General features: G+C 51.5%; 2 protein-coding genes across 14 annotated transcripts in view; one reads left to right on the forward strand and one right to left on the reverse strand.

Moving 5' to 3' along the window:
• Positions 1-4,361, forward strand: part of slf1 (SMC5-SMC6 complex localization factor 1) — a 33,277-nt gene extending 28,916 nt beyond the window's left edge. For both annotated transcript variants that reach the window (XM_064296528.1, XM_064296530.1), the window contains exon 18: positions 2,409-4,361. In XM_064296528.1, coding sequence (XP_064152598.1) covers positions 2,409-2,893 — 485 coding nt within the window. In that variant the 3' untranslated portion in view covers positions 2,894-4,361. The remainder of the gene's footprint in view (positions 1-2,408) is intronic.
• Positions 4,362-6,013: 1,652 nt separating this feature from the next.
• The window catches only part of LOC135233218 (multiple C2 and transmembrane domain-containing protein 1-like), a 154,133-nt gene continuing 142,876 nt past the window's right edge, over positions 6,014-17,270 (reverse strand). For all 12 annotated transcript variants that reach the window (XM_064296534.1, XM_064296532.1, XM_064296531.1 and 9 more), the window contains 4 exons: positions 16,253-16,362; positions 14,882-14,991; positions 14,340-14,437; positions 6,014-8,690 (listed from right to left, as the gene is read on the reverse strand). In XM_064296534.1, coding sequence (XP_064152604.1) covers positions 8,619-8,690; positions 14,340-14,437; positions 14,882-14,991; positions 16,253-16,362 — 390 coding nt within the window. In that variant the 3' untranslated portion in view covers positions 6,014-8,618. The remainder of the gene's footprint in view (positions 8,691-14,339; positions 14,438-14,881; positions 14,992-16,252; positions 16,363-17,270) is intronic.

Consider the following 17,270-nt stretch of genomic DNA (forward strand, 5'->3'; position numbering starts at 1 on the left):
CTTTCCCTAAGGCTGGGGAAGGGTCTGGTAATTAACCTCCAGACCGAGCGTTTTTCTTCCACGGCGACCCAAACACAAACCAGTGAGACTGCGGCCTGTCGTATCGAAGGAAAACGTCTGGTTAAAAACTCCGCCCGGCCTTAAATCAATGTCTTTTAGCACGTCTTAGACGGTGACCTCCGGTCCATAAGTCTGGAAAAAGGAAGTGTGCAGTGTGCGCAGAGCGGCCTGTCGGTTTGTGTAGATTAACTTTGCGGTGTCGGGAGAAGGGACGCGGAGGCGGCGTGGCCGTGTGACCTCCCCGTACGGCGCGGCAGGCCGCCGCGTCGAGGGCGCTGCAACAGCGAGGGCTTTGTGCGGCCGGCGCGCGCCGCGGCGATAGCCGCCTTTTGTCCGAGGCCGAGGAGGACGACGGCGGCGACTTCCTCCGCGTCGCTGAATTGTCGGCCCTTTGGAAAGCGGGAACAATGTCGCGAGCGGAGTGTGGCGGTCGGAAGGTGAAAGCGTTCTGTCGATTGTCGGTCGGGCCGCCGTTACCTCAAGTTATGGGGGTGGGGAAGGGGGGTATTGGGGGGTGGGGGGGGGGTCATAGCAGTCAAGTGTCCCTGAGTGCGGTTAGCCGTCGGAATTGGACGTTTGAAAGCAAACAATGCGCCGCTCACTTGACACGGAGCTGCCCAGCTTGACCGCCTCCACCGCCACCGCCATCGCGGGCGGGTCTCGCCGCGGTAACCGGCTTTTACGTGAAGCGGGGAGGGGGGGAGGGATGAAAAATTTCGAAAACAAACCAAAAAAAACGGCAGAAGACCCCAAATTTCTTTTCACGGGTGATTTTCGACGGGTAACCGGAGGCACGCGATCGCTCGGGCTGAAGGGCCCGACTCGCGAATGAAACGTGCGCTTGCCTAAAACGAAATCGCAACTGATAAGTCCGTTTCAGAATGCCACAGTCCTTGGTACTCTGGGACAGGAAGTGTACTGAAAGACATACAACAGTCGAGTGTACTGAAGACTTTAAATGAGGTGTGAAAAACAGTTTACAGTACAGTACATACTACATTGTCAATTGTTTGAAGGGAGTCCCATTCCAAACACACTTTGTCCGTAACGAACCTCGAACCTTTTCGAAGCGCGCGTCTCCGCGCCCCCACACGTTTGACCCTCGGCCCGGCCGTGACGTCGTCAGGGTGTAATATGAGGAGGAGGTGTGCGTGTCAACGGCCCACCGGCGGGCCGATCGACTGCGAATCAGCCTTTGACTAACGCCACCTGACGAGGAAGTCGATGCGCGGCCGTTAATGGCGTCAACGCTAGTCAGCAGTCAGCTGAGTTACAGCAGGCCTCAACCTCTGGCCCAGATGTACAGCAGGGTGGGGGGGGGGGGGGACTCAACATGTGTGTGTGTGTGTGTACGTGTGTGTCGCGGTGCGCTAACGCGGTCGCTATGTTTACCCGTTTCCGTTTCGGTTGTCCTTTCGCTGAACCCTGATGTCTCCGCCGCTTCTGGACAGTTGAGCTGCCTTAATTGGCTGCCGGTCCACTCGCCGCGCGTCTCCGTGTTATTCCCCCCCCCAACGCCGCGCGGCCCAGCGTCGTCCCGAAAGAGACGGCTGAGCGTCTTTCATGTAGCGGATAGCCCGTCACATTGTTTACCCGTCAAATGATGTCATCTCAGGGGCCGTAAATACCTGTTTCCGGCAGTTCCGTCTGCAGCAAGCGACTGTAGTCCGGTCTTTTATCAAATTAAATCAATGGTCGGTTCGGAGTTATGCCAGCTTCTGACGCGCGAAATAAAATAGACGAAGGAGTAAATGATTTAAATGACACAAAATAATTACAATTTAAAATCTAAAATAATATTTATATTGTGTGTGACAGAGGCGGTTTAACCCATTTCTACACTTTTCTAAACTGTAGAGAGTGAAGTAAAGTCATTATTCCTGTCTGTGAAATGAAGCAAACAACTTCTCGGCGAAGACTACAGTTATGGTATTTTCCCCAGAGAATTCAAGCTCGTTACCAATTAAACTGATGCAGTTTCACTCATAACACTTTTTTGTGTTCATATCTATGTGTATTGTGACAATGATGGTACTGGTGCTCTCAGTAATGAGAGTAATGTCAGCCTTAGCGGTGGTAATAATGACAGCGTTTCAGTGTTAAATTTTACATCAGTTTTTGTTCTGTTCACGTAAGTCTGTGGATGAAAATACCGTTAGAATTTTGTCTGATTTTAGTCACAGTCCTTTAACGGCTTTGGTCAATGAACACTTGACTGAATATCAAGCTTCGGCCGACTAAAACAACATTAATTATGTTAGTGGAGGAAATGCAGCCGTATGCCTCTGCAGTAAAAGGATGTGTAGATATCTGTAGATATTTAACTGTGACCCTCCCTCCCCCCACAGGCTCCTCCCTGCTCCGGCAGCGGGACGGCCACGGCAGGACAGCGCTGGACCTGGTGTCCTCCCCCGAGCTTCGGGAGGACCTGAGGGCCCGGGCCCGGGAGGGGGACGCCGCGGCCGCCGCCCCGGACGCCCGGGGGTCGGAGGTCAGGGACCCGCCCTTCCTGGAGACCTGCGCCTGCCTGCTGAGCTGCCTGACCCTCAGCTACGCGCTGGCCCGGGACGTCCCCGTCCTGGAGGACCCCGGCCCCCGGCTGGCCCGCGCCCTGGCCGCCCATTCCGTCCGGCGGGTGACGGCGGGCTGGGGCGACCCGGCGCTGGTCCGGCACGCCCAGGACCTGGAGACGCTGCTGGGGGCGGGGCGGCACCTGCGGCGGCTCCCCCACGCCGTGCGGAACTTCCCCGGGCGACACACCCGCGTCCTGATGCGCCAGCTGGAGCAGCTGGAGTCCGACGGGGCGGAGTTGCTAGGAAACGCACCCGCGTGACCGTGCCATCTGCCGGGGGAATCCACGGTGGGGGGGGGGGGTTCGGGGGTTGTGGGAGATACCAGTAAAACATGGGGGTCCAACCCTGGTCCTGGAGAGCAGCACCTAAAATCAGCAACCAGTTCAGACCCAAGAGACCTGGTGAAGTTAATTAACTGTAACCATCAACTGCTTAACTTTTCCTAGGTGAAGCGCTAAGTAACAAGGCCAACAGACCTCTGTGGCTCTCCAGGACCAGGGATGACCAGCCCCTGCTTTAAAGCCTAACTAGTCTTCGTGCCTTATTATTGTAGTGAAATCTGCTCTCAGGCTTGGTGAGGTTGGCTCGCCCATCCAGTGTACGATATACAAGTAAAGGGCGCCTTGTCTCAAATGTTTGTCCTTTAGTCCCGAGAACCTCGGTGATGTGAAGAAGCTCGGGTCCAATGAGCCTCCTAGGCTACAGCATAGCTGCTATTTTGGGGGGGGGGAATAAAGGCACATTTTCCGGAAGTTAGTGACAGAGGAGGCAGGCAGCACCTCTCGGAAACGTCTCTGCGAACCTTCATCGGAGCAGAGGCGGCATTAAGCGCATTAAAAATGCATGCCGACAGAACTCCCAAGCGCCTCAAAAAAAAGCAAGCAAAACGCGAAGAATAAAAAAAGAAAAAAAACCGCCGCGGATAACTTATTCAACAAAAACAGCCGTTTTTCTAAATCCAGGTTTGTCGAGATGTCATTGTAGTCCCAACTTTTTTTTTTTGGCGCGATAAACTTTGGGCGGATATTAAAGCGAAACCTCGCGACGATAAACCGACGAGCGCTAACGCTCGGCGCGGTGAGCGTTTGCTCTCCCGCGCGCGGGAAACCAGGAGAGGGGAGGGCTTTGATCGGTTTCCGGAAAAAGAGAGGAACCCAGAAACGTTTCCCTTATTTATTTATTTTTTTTCGCGCTCATCGGGTTCGAGGGCTGAGGGGAGCGGACGCGGACGAACCGGCGAGTTCAAATCTGAGGTTCGGCGTCGGTCGTAAACGTTGCTCTCGCCGTCAGAGCCGGTTAAATTGACGCTTGTGCGTCGCACGTTTTGTACGCTTTGCAAAATGGTTGTTTCACTCAATTTTTTTCTTTTTTCCCCTTTGTGCTCATTTAAAATTCTCATTTGGAAGACGCACGGTACCGCATGGTTGTTTTCAAAAGGGTTTCACTTACGGTTTTTCAAAGGGTTTTTGTTTGGTTTGTTCCTACCGTGTGTTTGTGAAGGGAGGCTCATTGCCTGCCTGCGATTATGTCTGTCCCTACAGTCACATAGCGGCGTTGCTGCTGGTTCCTATTGTAGCTTTCCTGCCAAAAAAAAAGACCTGTCGGACAGCGTTGTTGTTACCAGTGAAGGAAATATTTATATTTGATGCATATTTATACTTGAGCCGTTTTACCGCCGTTGCTGGCGTTAACTTTTTTTGTCAATAAAATGAAGCAACTATCACCAGAGGAGTGGCTGCCACTGAGTTTGTGTGCTTGTTTCGGGGTCATCTCTTGTCCCGTTTAGAAGCTGTGAAGCTCATTGTATCTCCCATCTGTTTTTTTTACAGCGTCTCTGCAGTACGGGTAGAACGTTTTCTCCATTTACAAAGAGGAAATAAGATGAATTTAAGCCAAAAATCTCTTTAAAAAAATAAAGAAACAACGCTAGCTTGTTCGTGCACGAGCGGCGGGCGATGGCGGAGACCTAGCCGTCCGGTTCGTCACCGGGCCGCTCGTCGGCGATGCGGGGGTCCCGCCGCGGGAGCGGGACAGAGATGGAGCACGCTCATCTGGATGCCAGGTGGGGTTAATGAGGGGGTTGGGGGTGGGGGTGGGGGGGTCCCTCTGGCAGGTCCCGGGACGACTCTCCAGGTTTCGGCAGAGCCTCGCAGACGACTTTGAAGAATGGCCGGTTTCCTGATACCAGCCTTTTCAACTTCAGGAGGGGAGACGGGATGGGATGGGAGGGAGTGTGTGGGATGGGGGACGGGGAAAAGGGGGAGGGGGGTGCGCGGTTGGCGAGTGTTGACGGCGGTGGGGTGGGAAAGATTTGAACGCGGGACAGGAGGGCCTGTCTGGACCCATTAGAGCAGATGAGTTTGTGGGGGGGGGGGGTGGATGTACAGACTAATTAATAGCCAAGTGGCTCTCGGCTTTAGTGCCGTAAAGCCCTTATGGTTTGTGATTAGGGAGAGAACCTGGGTCGTTTGTACCGATCCCCGGATTGATGTCACTCTGAAGTGAGTAACAGCCTGCGCTCGGGTTCGACTCCCAGACCGACGAATGGTCCGGCGGAGCGGAGAGGGTGCAGGAGGCATGGAGGCCCCCCCCTCATCCTCCCCACCCCCCTGCCCAGACCCCCAGAGGGCTGACAGTGGCCGTCCGTCAGCTGTCCGCGTTCCCATCGTCTTCATCAAAGCGGCCGGACCGCTGGAGCTTTCCATGGAGTGCTGGGGGAGGCGGTGGCAGGTAAGGGTGGGGGGGTTGGGGGGGCGGACCAACAGAAGCATTCGGGGGTGGTGGGGGGGTCGATCACCGCCCCGGTGGGGCAAGTCGAAATCGCACTTCGATGGACGATCGGAGGGATGCTTACGGCCTCCCACCCCCCCACCAACCTGAACACACACACAAGAAAACTTTAAACCCTCTTTGCAGTTTGACAACACAGAGACCTCGAAAGATGATAAAAAATATTTAATCTTTTTTTTTTTCCCTTTTCTTCCAAAATCCTTCGCCATTACAACAGATGCATTTATTTTACTGTACTTAATTTACATATCATAACGTACTGCAATTCCCCATTCTCTCCCTCCCTTCCCCTGCTCTTCTGTAATGACCTGGCTAGTGACTGAGCATGATTATGACGCAGGCAATACCGCAGAACCAAGATCTCTAGAATGAAACGCGCACATTTTATACAAGATCATAAACACGTGACCCGTTCATGAGCATATAAAACACAGTAATAAATTAAGTCATCAAATTATTTACATGATTTGAAAACGAAAAAAAGACCAAAAATGAGATGATATATACAGATGAGTGAAAATATCCCTGCACCCACATATACATCCTTGACATACATTCTGCATAAGATCCTTTTCCTGCTTTTTAAAAAAAAATCAAAGTTCCCACTTTGGTTTGCTTGCAAACATAGCATACGTTTAAAAAAGAAAAACAAGCATTCGGATGCAAGACGACACAGTACACCCATCGAACATTGACTGAAAATAAATACATACATACAGACAGACACACATTCAAGTTCAAATGCGTCCCTTTCAAGAAGTAGGAAAATAGTACGTAACCTGGAGGGGGTAATTTTTTTTTTTGTTTTCTTTGTCTTCTAGGGATCATTTTGGGGGTGGGGGTGGGGGGGTGGGAGGGGGCAGGGGGCAGGGGGGTAGGTGCTCTTCAAAGCAGTGTCCGCTTTACTGCGTGTTTGCAGATGTAATGCAAGAGGGCCAAAGGGCCCTGCTTTTCCCATTTCTCTCTCTCTGTCTGGGAAGCGCAGGAAGCTGTGGGACGGTCCTCTCCTGCAGCTTTGCGCTGTGATCTTTCCACAGATGCTCCCAGCGAAACCCCAGAGAGACCTCCGCAGACTGCGGCCTGACCTCGCTCGCGGGCACATGAAAGGGAAGAGCAACAGAAGAACAAACGGAGAGATGGAGAGAGAGGGAGAGAGGGATGGAAAAAGCGGGGCCCGGAATCCTCCAGAACAACAGGCCCGCTCCTCTGCCCGCTGAACCGCGGCTGGGGCGTTCTCTCACGGTCCGTCCGTTTTGTCCTTCTGTCCGTCTCTGTCCCCACGCCAAAAAGAAAGAAATAAAAACCCGGTCTTCATGACGCGGTTCACCGCCCCGGCGGTTTCCGTGGCGACCGAAGAACCGCCGTTGAACGCGGCGGCAAAGGGGCGGCTCGGAGAGAGCGAGCGCTCCCAGGCACGCGAACGTTTTCTCAAAAGAGCAGATCGAAGTTGGGTTTATTTGGGGGACGCGAGGTGGGGCTGGCCCTGATGGCGCTGTCCCCCGGGTGAGTGGCGGAGGGCCGGAGCCTGCTGTCCAGTGCCCCCACGCGCGCACCGGGGGGGGGCGAGCAACAAGGACGGCGGCTTTTTTGAAACGAGATTGCCGAGCTTGCCGCCTCTCTCTCTCTCTCGCTCTCTCTCTCTCGGTGAGGGACATCTCTATCAAACCCAACCGGGGTGATCGCGTGTGAGCCTGGCTACTGTACCCAGCCCAGCAGTGCTGCTGTGGGTGTGGGTTAGCAGCAACTCCAGTCAGGGCTGAGGAGGCCACGTTAAGCAACAGGAAAAACGCAGACGCCATCGGTACCGCGCACTCCATCACAGCCGTGACATTTCCTTTTCGTCCGAAATGAATAGGGAGAGGTTTCGGAGATTCATACAAGACACGACACATTACAAATACCAGAGATTCTCTAGCATATTTAAAAATGGATATTTTCTCTGTGGGGGGGGAAGACCGTAGGTCGTCATGCAGACGGACTGGAAAGGCCAGTGGAAATTTCGGCTTCCGGAATGTTCCGTTTGGTAGCTCGTTAAAAGAGGAGCCGGAGCTATTTTAGAAAAGCAGCTGAAAGAAATCAAAATGGCTGAAGAAAGGTTTCCTGTGTGAGTGGACAGCAAGTGAGGCGTTGCGGCTGGAGCTTCACGGTGATGGCCATCGCTGCTTTTTCAACTCCAGCTGAACTGGCAGCTCATTTGTAAAAACCCAGGCCCGCTCTTGTAAAAGAAGTGTTTGTGTGTGGGTTACAGGCGTTTTAAACCGCCTGCCTGTTATTAAAAGTTAAAAGTCTAAAACAGAGCCCTTACGTATACTTTAAAATATATATATTTTTCATAATGTACTTAAGAAAAACTGGTTTCATCTACTGCATGACAAATCATAAAGAACAATCCAAGACCACAGGGTATGACTGTCACTAACTGAGGGGTAAAAAAAAAGGGTTTGTTTGTTTTTCTCCCCTACCTCGCTGTCATTTTGGCTAGTAGAATGCCATAGGCCTCGGTTTAACTTTAAAAAAATTTCTACTCTAACATTCTAATGAACATTTGACAAATAGTGCCACGCACTGAGCAGTAAGCAGACCTGTTTTTCCTCAGAGGTGAGACTTGCTATCACTTAAAGACCGTTTTTGGCTCGAGGAGGAAAATGACCCCCCCGTGTCGCCGGGACAGGTGGAATTGGCATGTGACCGCCGAGCTCGTTTTCGGGAGCGGATTAAACGTCGCCACGGCCCGCCTGTCACAAATCTTCCGGCTGAACCTGCCGTTCGACGTCAGTGGAGTGTTTCCGGGGGTCACATGGCGGAAGGGGGAGGGGGGGTGTCGGAAGGTGGAAGTCGGGATTTTAAATCCGTGAAACCAACGACCCGCAAAAATCGATCGTGCGCTTCCGAAAGGGGTCAAGTACCAATTCCGTACCCCCGCCCGCCCACCTGCCTGCCTGCCCACACACCTACCGGCGTGAGTAAACAAACAAACGGAATTAATAATGTCAATGATAAAAAGCTATCCTGCTCTTCTTTTACACAATGATAAAATTGTATGAGCTCGTACATCATTTACAACTGTGGGAGGAAAAAAAAAGATGAAATGAAATGAACGAGAAAATGAAGAGTGGGGTGTGTGAAGCTGGTCCGGACCACCTCTCCCCCTTCTCAGCGAGGAGAGCGGAGGAGTCCCAGGGCGGAGGAAGAGGCCTACCCGGGATTGTTTTTCTTCCTTTTATTTGGGCTCTGACTGGGGTCCAGTTTCAGCTCTTGGTACTGCACCTGTTTAAACACACACACACACACACACACACACACAGGGGGGAGGGCTGTCAGGTGACGGAGCGGAGGACGATGGGATAGCCTGGGAATCCTCTGCCTCTTCCCCTCCGGCTGTGAAGGAGGCGCAGCTGGGGACGGGATCAGACAAACAAAATAACGGGTTCGGGTAGGTGGGGGGCAAAAGGAAGAGGGGGGGGGCTGCTGGTGAGAAAAGCAACCAATAGAGGAAGCTGGGAGTTTAACCCTTCGTGGAGCACGATGAAGGCTCGCTGTGGCCTCTCTCTGTTTAAGGGCAGCGAGTCGGCTTATCGGCCATTGCCCAAATGGTGGACTCAGACCAATGGGGGGGGGGGGGGGTGTCCGGTATATATGACCTGTCCTCTCACGGAGGTTCCTTTGGCTCATACAGCACGTTAAAACAAAATTATTATGCAGATTATGCAAAGTGCGCCCCCCCCCTTTTTTCAACTTTATCGATCATACGGTACGTTGCCATTTTGGGCTTAGCGGGACTGGACTGAAAGAAAAGGAGGCGGAGAAGAGGAACAGGAAGAGCGTACCCTCTCTCCGAACGCCGTCCAGAGCCGCGACACTCATTCCGAAAGACTACCTCGTTTCTAAAAAGCATCCGTGCGGGGCTGTGACGAAGCCCAGCTCGACGGAGAGAGCGTCGGAATCCGCGGGCGATGACATCATCGCCTTCGCCGGCGCCGGTTTTTTACGGCGCCTGGCAGCTGGAACGGAGACGCCGGGGCTGGACGTTTCACACGCGCCCGTCTGCGGGCGCCGACGCGCCGGCTTTTACGATCCGCGCCGCGGGGACAGCGGCGGGGCCCCCGTGCCATGACGGGGCCCGGGTCTGCGCTTTAGATCCCCCCCGCCTGGGGGCCCGTTAAAAACGTCAGGAGCCGATCGGAGCCGCCGCGAAAGGCCGGACGCGACGCTTCTCCCCCCCCCCCCACCCCGATCGAGTTCCGCGTATCGAATATACAAATTTGTATACTGCGCCCCCTGGACCCAGGCTGAGTGATTTATACGGCTGTCCAAACGTTGCTTCTCTGAGACCCCTGGACAGAGGAGGAGGAGGACTGGCAGAGTAACAGTGGGGGGGAAAAAACCTTAATCACATGACATAAAGAGGTGTGGCTGCACTCTCATTTGGTCTAATTATACACTATGACCTATCCTCAGGTCCCCCAGGAGTCTGATTCTCTCTTACAGCAATGGAATGGAGGAATTACATGAGACAATTCCATAGGAACGCAACGCAATAATCTAAATATTAGTAATAATGATAACAGTATTTGTGCTTGAAGCCCTTTTGAAACGGGGGTCTGTGTGAACATTCAGCATTTGCAGAATCCTGTTCATGACTCCCCGTCAGCAAAAACATTTAGTTGAGAGACAGTATAATAAATATCTCATTTCTGGACTCTTCTGAGACCAAGATCGAATCATTCACACCACATGCAGATATTAAGATAGGACTAAAGAGCCAAAGAAAATGCCCTCTACTTTATCTTATCTGGATCTCATTCCACTGGTCCAGTCCGGAATTTTAAATTCTTATATTAAAATGGGTATTCTCCTTCAGAACACTGCAAACATAAGTTTATAGGTCACAAAGGGCCAGATTGCAATCAATGTGATGAATGCTAACAGAAAGGATGCAAAGACAAAACAGGCCAACTGGAAGGGTTATGGGGCCTTAGAAAATCATATTTTAAAAAACACACAATCGTCCAACTTTTACAGGCGACAGCCATGTTCTTTTTCCGGCACAGCGAGGCGAAGCGTTCGCCCGTTCGCCGCCCCCCCCCCCCCAATGCGAGGGAATAGCTGTTCTGAGGCGGGTAACGGCGGTAAGCTAGCTAAAACAAAAAGGAAACGATAGAGAAAGGGAGGAAAGAAGCCAAACAAAAAAAACAAAACATGGGAACGCGGTGTGATAGCAATTTGGAACGAGTGGATACAGCGTGGAGGCCCCCGCCGGGGACTCTGGGTAAAAACTCCGAGCCGCGCAAAGACCGCTCCACCCTCGTTTCCCCGTGTTGACAGTTGAACTACAAAAACAGCCTTTGAAGCGAGCGTTCTGCTGGGGCGCCGCGAACAAGAGCTTTTCGTTTAGCGATGTCAGCCTACGTCCCGAGACTCTGACGTGTGGAGGCGCTAGCTGTCTCCCCACTGTTGGGATGGGGGGGGGTTGGGAGGAAGGGGGGGGTGTTAAAAGTAGCAAGAGCAGCGAGTCTAGGCAAATATGAGCAAATGAAAGGCGAACATTTCTAATGATGCTATGCTATTCTGTTTATATAGAGGAGGGCCGCTTCATCTCTTGCGACGCCTAAACCTAGCATTAGGGCTATTAAACGGAGGAGAGGGAGACAGAGGCTTCCCGCAGATAGGAGGATTCAGCTTTCACGTCTAGTGCTAAGAGAGGAAAAAGCACGTCAAGGTGAAAACGAGGGAGGAGGAGGAGGAGGAGACGGAAAAAACAAATCCGAAAACTTTTCCGGAAAGTTCTCGGAGCAGCCGGATTTGGGCTAATTGCTTGTTTTACACATTTGTGCAGGTAACAGAGGCTCAGACGCCAAACACACCGAGCCCGCTGGTCTGTGTTTCTGCCGCCATTTTTCGGAGCGCCCACAACCGACCTCCTGACCTCGCCTGTCCCGTACCTGGACATCGGCCCTTAACAAGCCAGGCGCGATCGGGACGGCGCGCGAGAGCGACGGAGCCATAAAGAGCCCATTGTTTTCCGCCAGAGCCCTCGGTTTTTTCATAGAAAATATGAGCGCGACGGCAAACCGCAATAACAATCTCCTCAATTGCCGCGTAACCGTTTGAAATATGCACCTCAAATGGCCGTAAAGGAGCCGCGGGCATGCAAATTGCCCGCCTCCCGCCTCCGCGTTCCCCCGCTCAAATGGTTAATGGCGCCATAAACCAGGGCTTGTTGACAGAAATGTTCGAAATGCCAGGTTGGAAATACTTAAGTTGATTATAGATGCTGGCCTCATTTCGTGTTAAGTTGTCGACCGTAAAGGAATCACTTTGACTAAGAAAGTAGCTTACTCTATTGTAAGCCCAAACGTTTTACTTTCATAAGACGCATTTTAAAGGCAATTGCTAACAATCTGTATCGTGTCTGTAATATCCATAACTGAATAAAATGTAATAACAGTAAAAAACATTGCTGTTCTCCGGAGGGCACGTTTCGAAGTGCGGGTTCTTTTCAATCAAGGGCTGTGCCTAGACTTCAGCAGTGCAGTGTAGCTTTGTCATTTAAACCCCCCCCCCCGCTGATACTGGTCTGAACTGAAGAATGGGGGCTTCAGCAGGGGTGTCCTGTAAGCGGGCTGCGAAACGCATTTCGCATGACCCCCATTTCCCGAGCGTCCCACCCCCTCCCACCCCCTGAGCTCTTGTGAAAGTCCGCGGGTAACCCTTCACAGCGAGCCTGAGACAGTCGGTCATCCGGCCCCTCCCGGCTTTCTCCACTTTTACCACACCAACACTGTAACCGTGCTCAACAAAATGGTGTCTCACACACACTAAACACATTAGTTACAAATCCAGTTCCCTAACCACTATGCCACACTTCTATTGCTTACACTCACATGCACACACAGTCACACACACATACACACACACACACACACACACAGGCTGATGCCTTGCTCCTATGTTTACAGCAGTATATTCTCATAAAGGAAATGTTCATCATACAATCATCAGTTTGCACTGCTCTGTAACTCTGCACCTCTAAACAAACTTTTAAGAGGGACCAGAAGTTGTCCCACACCAGAAGCCTCATTTGGCTTTGGTCCAGTTCATCCATTACCCATGGGCTCCCAGGACACACAAGATGGATAATTTCTCACATGCAGTCTCCCTCCCTGACTTGAGGGGGCACTGTAACACACAAGGCTTTGTTCTCAACCCAACAGTAACTCGTGAGACAGGAAGTTCAGGTGGCATCCATTTTTCTCACTCGCCAGGACTGAGGTCCACCTCCACCAACAGAAGGAGGCGGGACTCTTGGGGATGCCCCGCCCCGACGCGGGGAACCTGGGCCTGATTAGCTGCCGGCAATCGGTCATGAACGCCCCCCACCAGCCGGCCCCCTCTCATTAGGGGCTCGTAAGAACCTCATACCTGCCGGCACTCTGGGATCCAGGTGCGTGAGGTGGGGCCCCGCCCCCTCCCCCCAGCGGAAAAGGCCCCTGGGTGTCGCTAGGAGCGGGCGACCTGCCGCCACAAGAACCGGGCGTGTAAAAAAACGCGCGGGGAGCCGCCGGACCACGGGATTACAGCCCTGTAAAGATCAAAGCGCTGCCCGGCAACAGCTGATCAAAGGCAAGCGCTAGCCGCACTGGCGTGGCAGGGGATTGGCTCCCGAATTAGAACCCCGTGTCGTCGGGAGCGATGGGGGGAAATAACAGAGTGGGGGTGGGGGGGGGCTTAATCGCCCAGGGCTGTAGTTTATTACCGCGAACCGGGCTTTAACAGAAGCCCCATACAGTACAAAAAAAAAACCCGCACCGCGAATAGGTCGGTCCCGCGGTTAACCTTTCGAGTGCCGCGGACACAAACCTTGCGTAAACCTCGTGCCGCCGAGGTCGTTCGCGGTTCAATCGTAATCATTCCGCCTCGAGCGCCGACTTCCAGAGCGCGGCGATAAACACATTAAAAACCTCGGCGCGGTTTAAGACGCAGTAAAACTCTTCGGTTGTACTCCCTGGCCACGTACTGTATATCTGTAATGTTTAAAAAAAAGACATGCCTTTATTGAAAACCTCTGACAGGCACCGATAAATCAGCGCTCATACAAAAAACACATACAGTTAGAACAAGGCTTGTAAATGTACCTCAAAACCCAAAACTTAAAGAGAAATCCAGGCTCAAGCCATCGTTGTTTTCAGTCTCCCAGTACAAGTAACAGCTGCAGAACAGGCAAGGATTCCGCCCCCTTGCACTTGGCACTAACGAAGGCACACCCCAATTAACACTTTTTGCCCATCGTTAATCCTTCAAGTTACACAATTAGCATCCGTGACTCAATTCTGTTTACGATTCAATTTGCAATTCAGCAGAAGGCCGGTAAGGAAAAGCGAACAACATGGGGGGAAAAGGTTTCATTAAATCTCAGCCTTTACGTTATAGTATGTGCCCAAGGGAAAATAAAAGATAATAGTAGTGATCAAGGAAATTGAAGAAAGGTATTAGAGCAAAATTCAACAGGAACGATTTGTTTGTTTGTTTGTTTTAATTTGTGCTTTTTGTTTGCTTATTTGAAAAGGGAAAATACAATTGAACATCGGCAGATTCATAATTAACAAGTGCCTGATGCAATGTGTAGCTACAGTTAATTTCCAATGCGCAACGGGCTTAAGACAAAATAAAAAAACAACTAATGGAACTAACGCTTGTGTGGGCTCACTGTACAAAATGCAACTGCTTCTTCTGCTACACAGCCGAGTCATTGTGGGGGTAAGTGTGCTCGTCACAGACTGTTACTGCCGCCACTAACGTGGAAAATGGCACAGAGATGCGAATTCCGACTGTGAGTGCCCCACGGGGGCCATCTTGGGCGCATTGTATTTCTGGTGGGAAAGTGCGTTAAGGAGAGGGAAGGGAGAGAGCGCCTACCATTTGGACATCTGAAGGAACCCTGGAGAGGAAGTCCAGCAGCTCGTTGTTATCGATTGTGTAGGGGTCACGCAGCTTCTTGGTGAATTTATTCACACCTGCAGGGGAAGAGAGGAGGCTGCTCACACCGTGTGGAGGGGGGTACAGCTGTTCACATGGGCATCACAGGGGTCTGCCACCATCAAAGGCCTCTCTGAAACCACCCATGTAGCCATGTCTCTCTCCTCCAGTACCAATTACCATTTCACCACTTTACTCACATACACACACAGAGTTTCTCCTGCACTGAAATGTCTTAGGCGGGTCACCACCATAGGCTTTCTTTAATTTCTTATACCCAATAACAATCTCTATCTATCTATATACCTGTGCGTCTATCTATCTATCTATCTGTGTGTCTGTCTATCTATCTATCTATCGATCTGTGTGTCTGTCTGTCTGCCTGTCTGTCGTGCAATTCTATATCTACAGCACACGTACCTATTTATCTTATGTACTTATCTAGAGACAGAGTAATATTCCCATGTGTGTTCCATACTCACCCCAGGCCAGCACTATGTATCTGAGGGGGATGACGTATATGGCCACAGTGGCCACACAGAGAGCCACGATGGCCAGCCAGCTCAGGAAAGGCACAGTCCAATTAAAAGTGCTGCAGAGAGATGGACAGGGGAAGGGGGAGGGATCAGGAAGGTATGGTCCAATTAAAAGTGCTGCAGAGAGAGACAGACAGTGGTAGAGGTCTGGAAAGCCGCGGCCCAATTAAAAGTGCTGCAGCGAGAGACGGACAGGGAAGGGGGAGGGGCCGTACAGGATTCGGGGAGGTCAGCTCCCAGGACTGTCAGGCCCCTGACCCTTCACTACCCAAGCGGGCAATCGTGTCAGTGCACGCAGCACGCAAGGCATGCTGGGACTGTGGTTCGACATGCAGGAAACGGAGCGCATCTGCGCAGAGCGGGTGTCTTTTGCGGCGCGGGACCTTGCGATCTGCTCGCTGGCTGCCCTTCCTCCACCCCCACGATCCTCCTGGCACAGCTCGCCCCGCCAGAGAGGCCCACAGTGGCCATTTCCATCTTAAAATAAACCTCTGCCTGCAAGGTCACTCCAGCACTGCTACAGTGTGCCATACGGCGACAAATACTCTGGTTTCACCGCCAGGATTACCAAGGTGAATTTCTGCTATCACAACACAGATAATTCTAGAACCCTTATTAATAACTAGCAAGCAAACTTTGGAGTTAATCTTCTGCACAGACCAAACAGCATGCTACAGCTGACAAGTAACTTTGACATGTTCATATTTTTGATTTGATCACTTGTACTTGATATACATACTGTACGTGGTGTGTAACAGATGTACTTCAAAGTCCAGGATCCATAACGCATGTGATTACAGACCACTTTCAAGTGCTTTATAAGCCTTTATGAGTTAATCTTCTGGACTGACTGAGCAGCAGACTACATGTTGCAGGTAACTCGATGAACATTTTTGTGGCAAAACAAAGGCTTCTATTCGTTAAAGACGAAAACCCATGAACTTTTCACAAATGTGAAAGTTTTGTAGCCGACTAGGACGTAGCCAGGCTATATCCAGGTAAAACCTGAGCTATATTGGGTTAACATAGTCCACTTATGTCAAAACCTCTCTCAACCTAGATTTGCACCCCCCTTGATGCCTGGATTCCGGCTTTTGGGAGCTGCCACGTTTGGTTATATTTTCGGTTTCGGTTATCTTTGCTCTTTTAGTCAAACGTGAGTGTTACATTAGTGCCCGGATCCCACCCCACCCCCCGGGGACGTGACAGGGTGAAACAAGTGAGCAGAGCCGCAACCCTGAAGTGCAGTAACAGCCAAGGGTGGGGGGTGGGGGGGGTGGGGGGGGGTGCAAGCACTATTCTACAAGGTCTACTCACTTCTTTATCCTCTCTCCATAGGAGGCCACCTCATCCAGGGCATTCTGCACGCTGATGCACACGTCCTGGATGGCGTACAGCTTGTTCATGAAGCCCTTTCTCTTCGAGTCCTGCAAATTGAGAGAGACAGAGAGAGGGAAAGGGAGGGAGGGAGGGAGAGAAAGAAAGAGAGATCGGGAGGAAGGGAGGGAGAGAGAGAGAGACATGGAGGCTGTGAAGGGATGCTTCCTTCGTTTGCGCTAGCTCTGAAAATGGAACAGGAAGGGAAAGATAGAATTCTGACCCTCCAATGCAATCGCACTCATTTCACTGGGATGGGCCTCATCATCATAGACAACATCAAAATTGTTCTTTTTCAGGTTTTGACGGTTGGAAACAAAAACAGCAGACGTGATAGGCAGGCAGTTGAACTCTTGTGTGAAAAATACTTACCCTAAAACAAATAAGAGAACAAGACACAAACGAACGGGAGCGTGTTGAGACTGACAACATATTAGTGGACAGAGGGTGATGACAACAGAGAGCGACGTGGAGAGCTCTCCATGCTGACGCGGAGACAAGCCCTGTCAGCTCTAACTCTAAAGCTGTGTTTAAACTATTAGTGGAGGAGGGGAAACGGGGGTGGGGGTGGGGGTGGGGGGGGGGGGGAAGACCAGCTTGGTTAAGTTTTTAGGAGCGTTTGCATGGACAGAAAATGTAACCCTCTTCTTTATTCCTCCTTTGCCATGAGGCCCATGAGGGCTAGCTTTGTGTGTGTCCATCACAGGCCCATTCAGTCTCAAAGAATACAGCACAATTTCACATTTTTCCATTCAGTTTCCTAACCAAAGGTGTCAAACGGCCTTTGTTCTTGATGCTCAGGCCATCTGAGTGGCTGTTTTTAGGGAGATATTGCAGTACTCAGAAATAGTATGCTGATCTACGGTAAGTTCCAATCTGTTCTCTGGGAACCTAGCCCAAAGACCATGGTGGCCTTGTGTTTAATCTGAATGGCTACTTTGCAAATTCGCATAAGTGA

This window comes from Anguilla rostrata, chromosome 10, assembly GCF_018555375.3.
Source record: "Anguilla rostrata isolate EN2019 chromosome 10, ASM1855537v3, whole genome shotgun sequence".
In the NCBI taxonomy this organism is placed as follows: domain Eukaryota; kingdom Metazoa; phylum Chordata; class Actinopteri; order Anguilliformes; family Anguillidae; genus Anguilla; species Anguilla rostrata.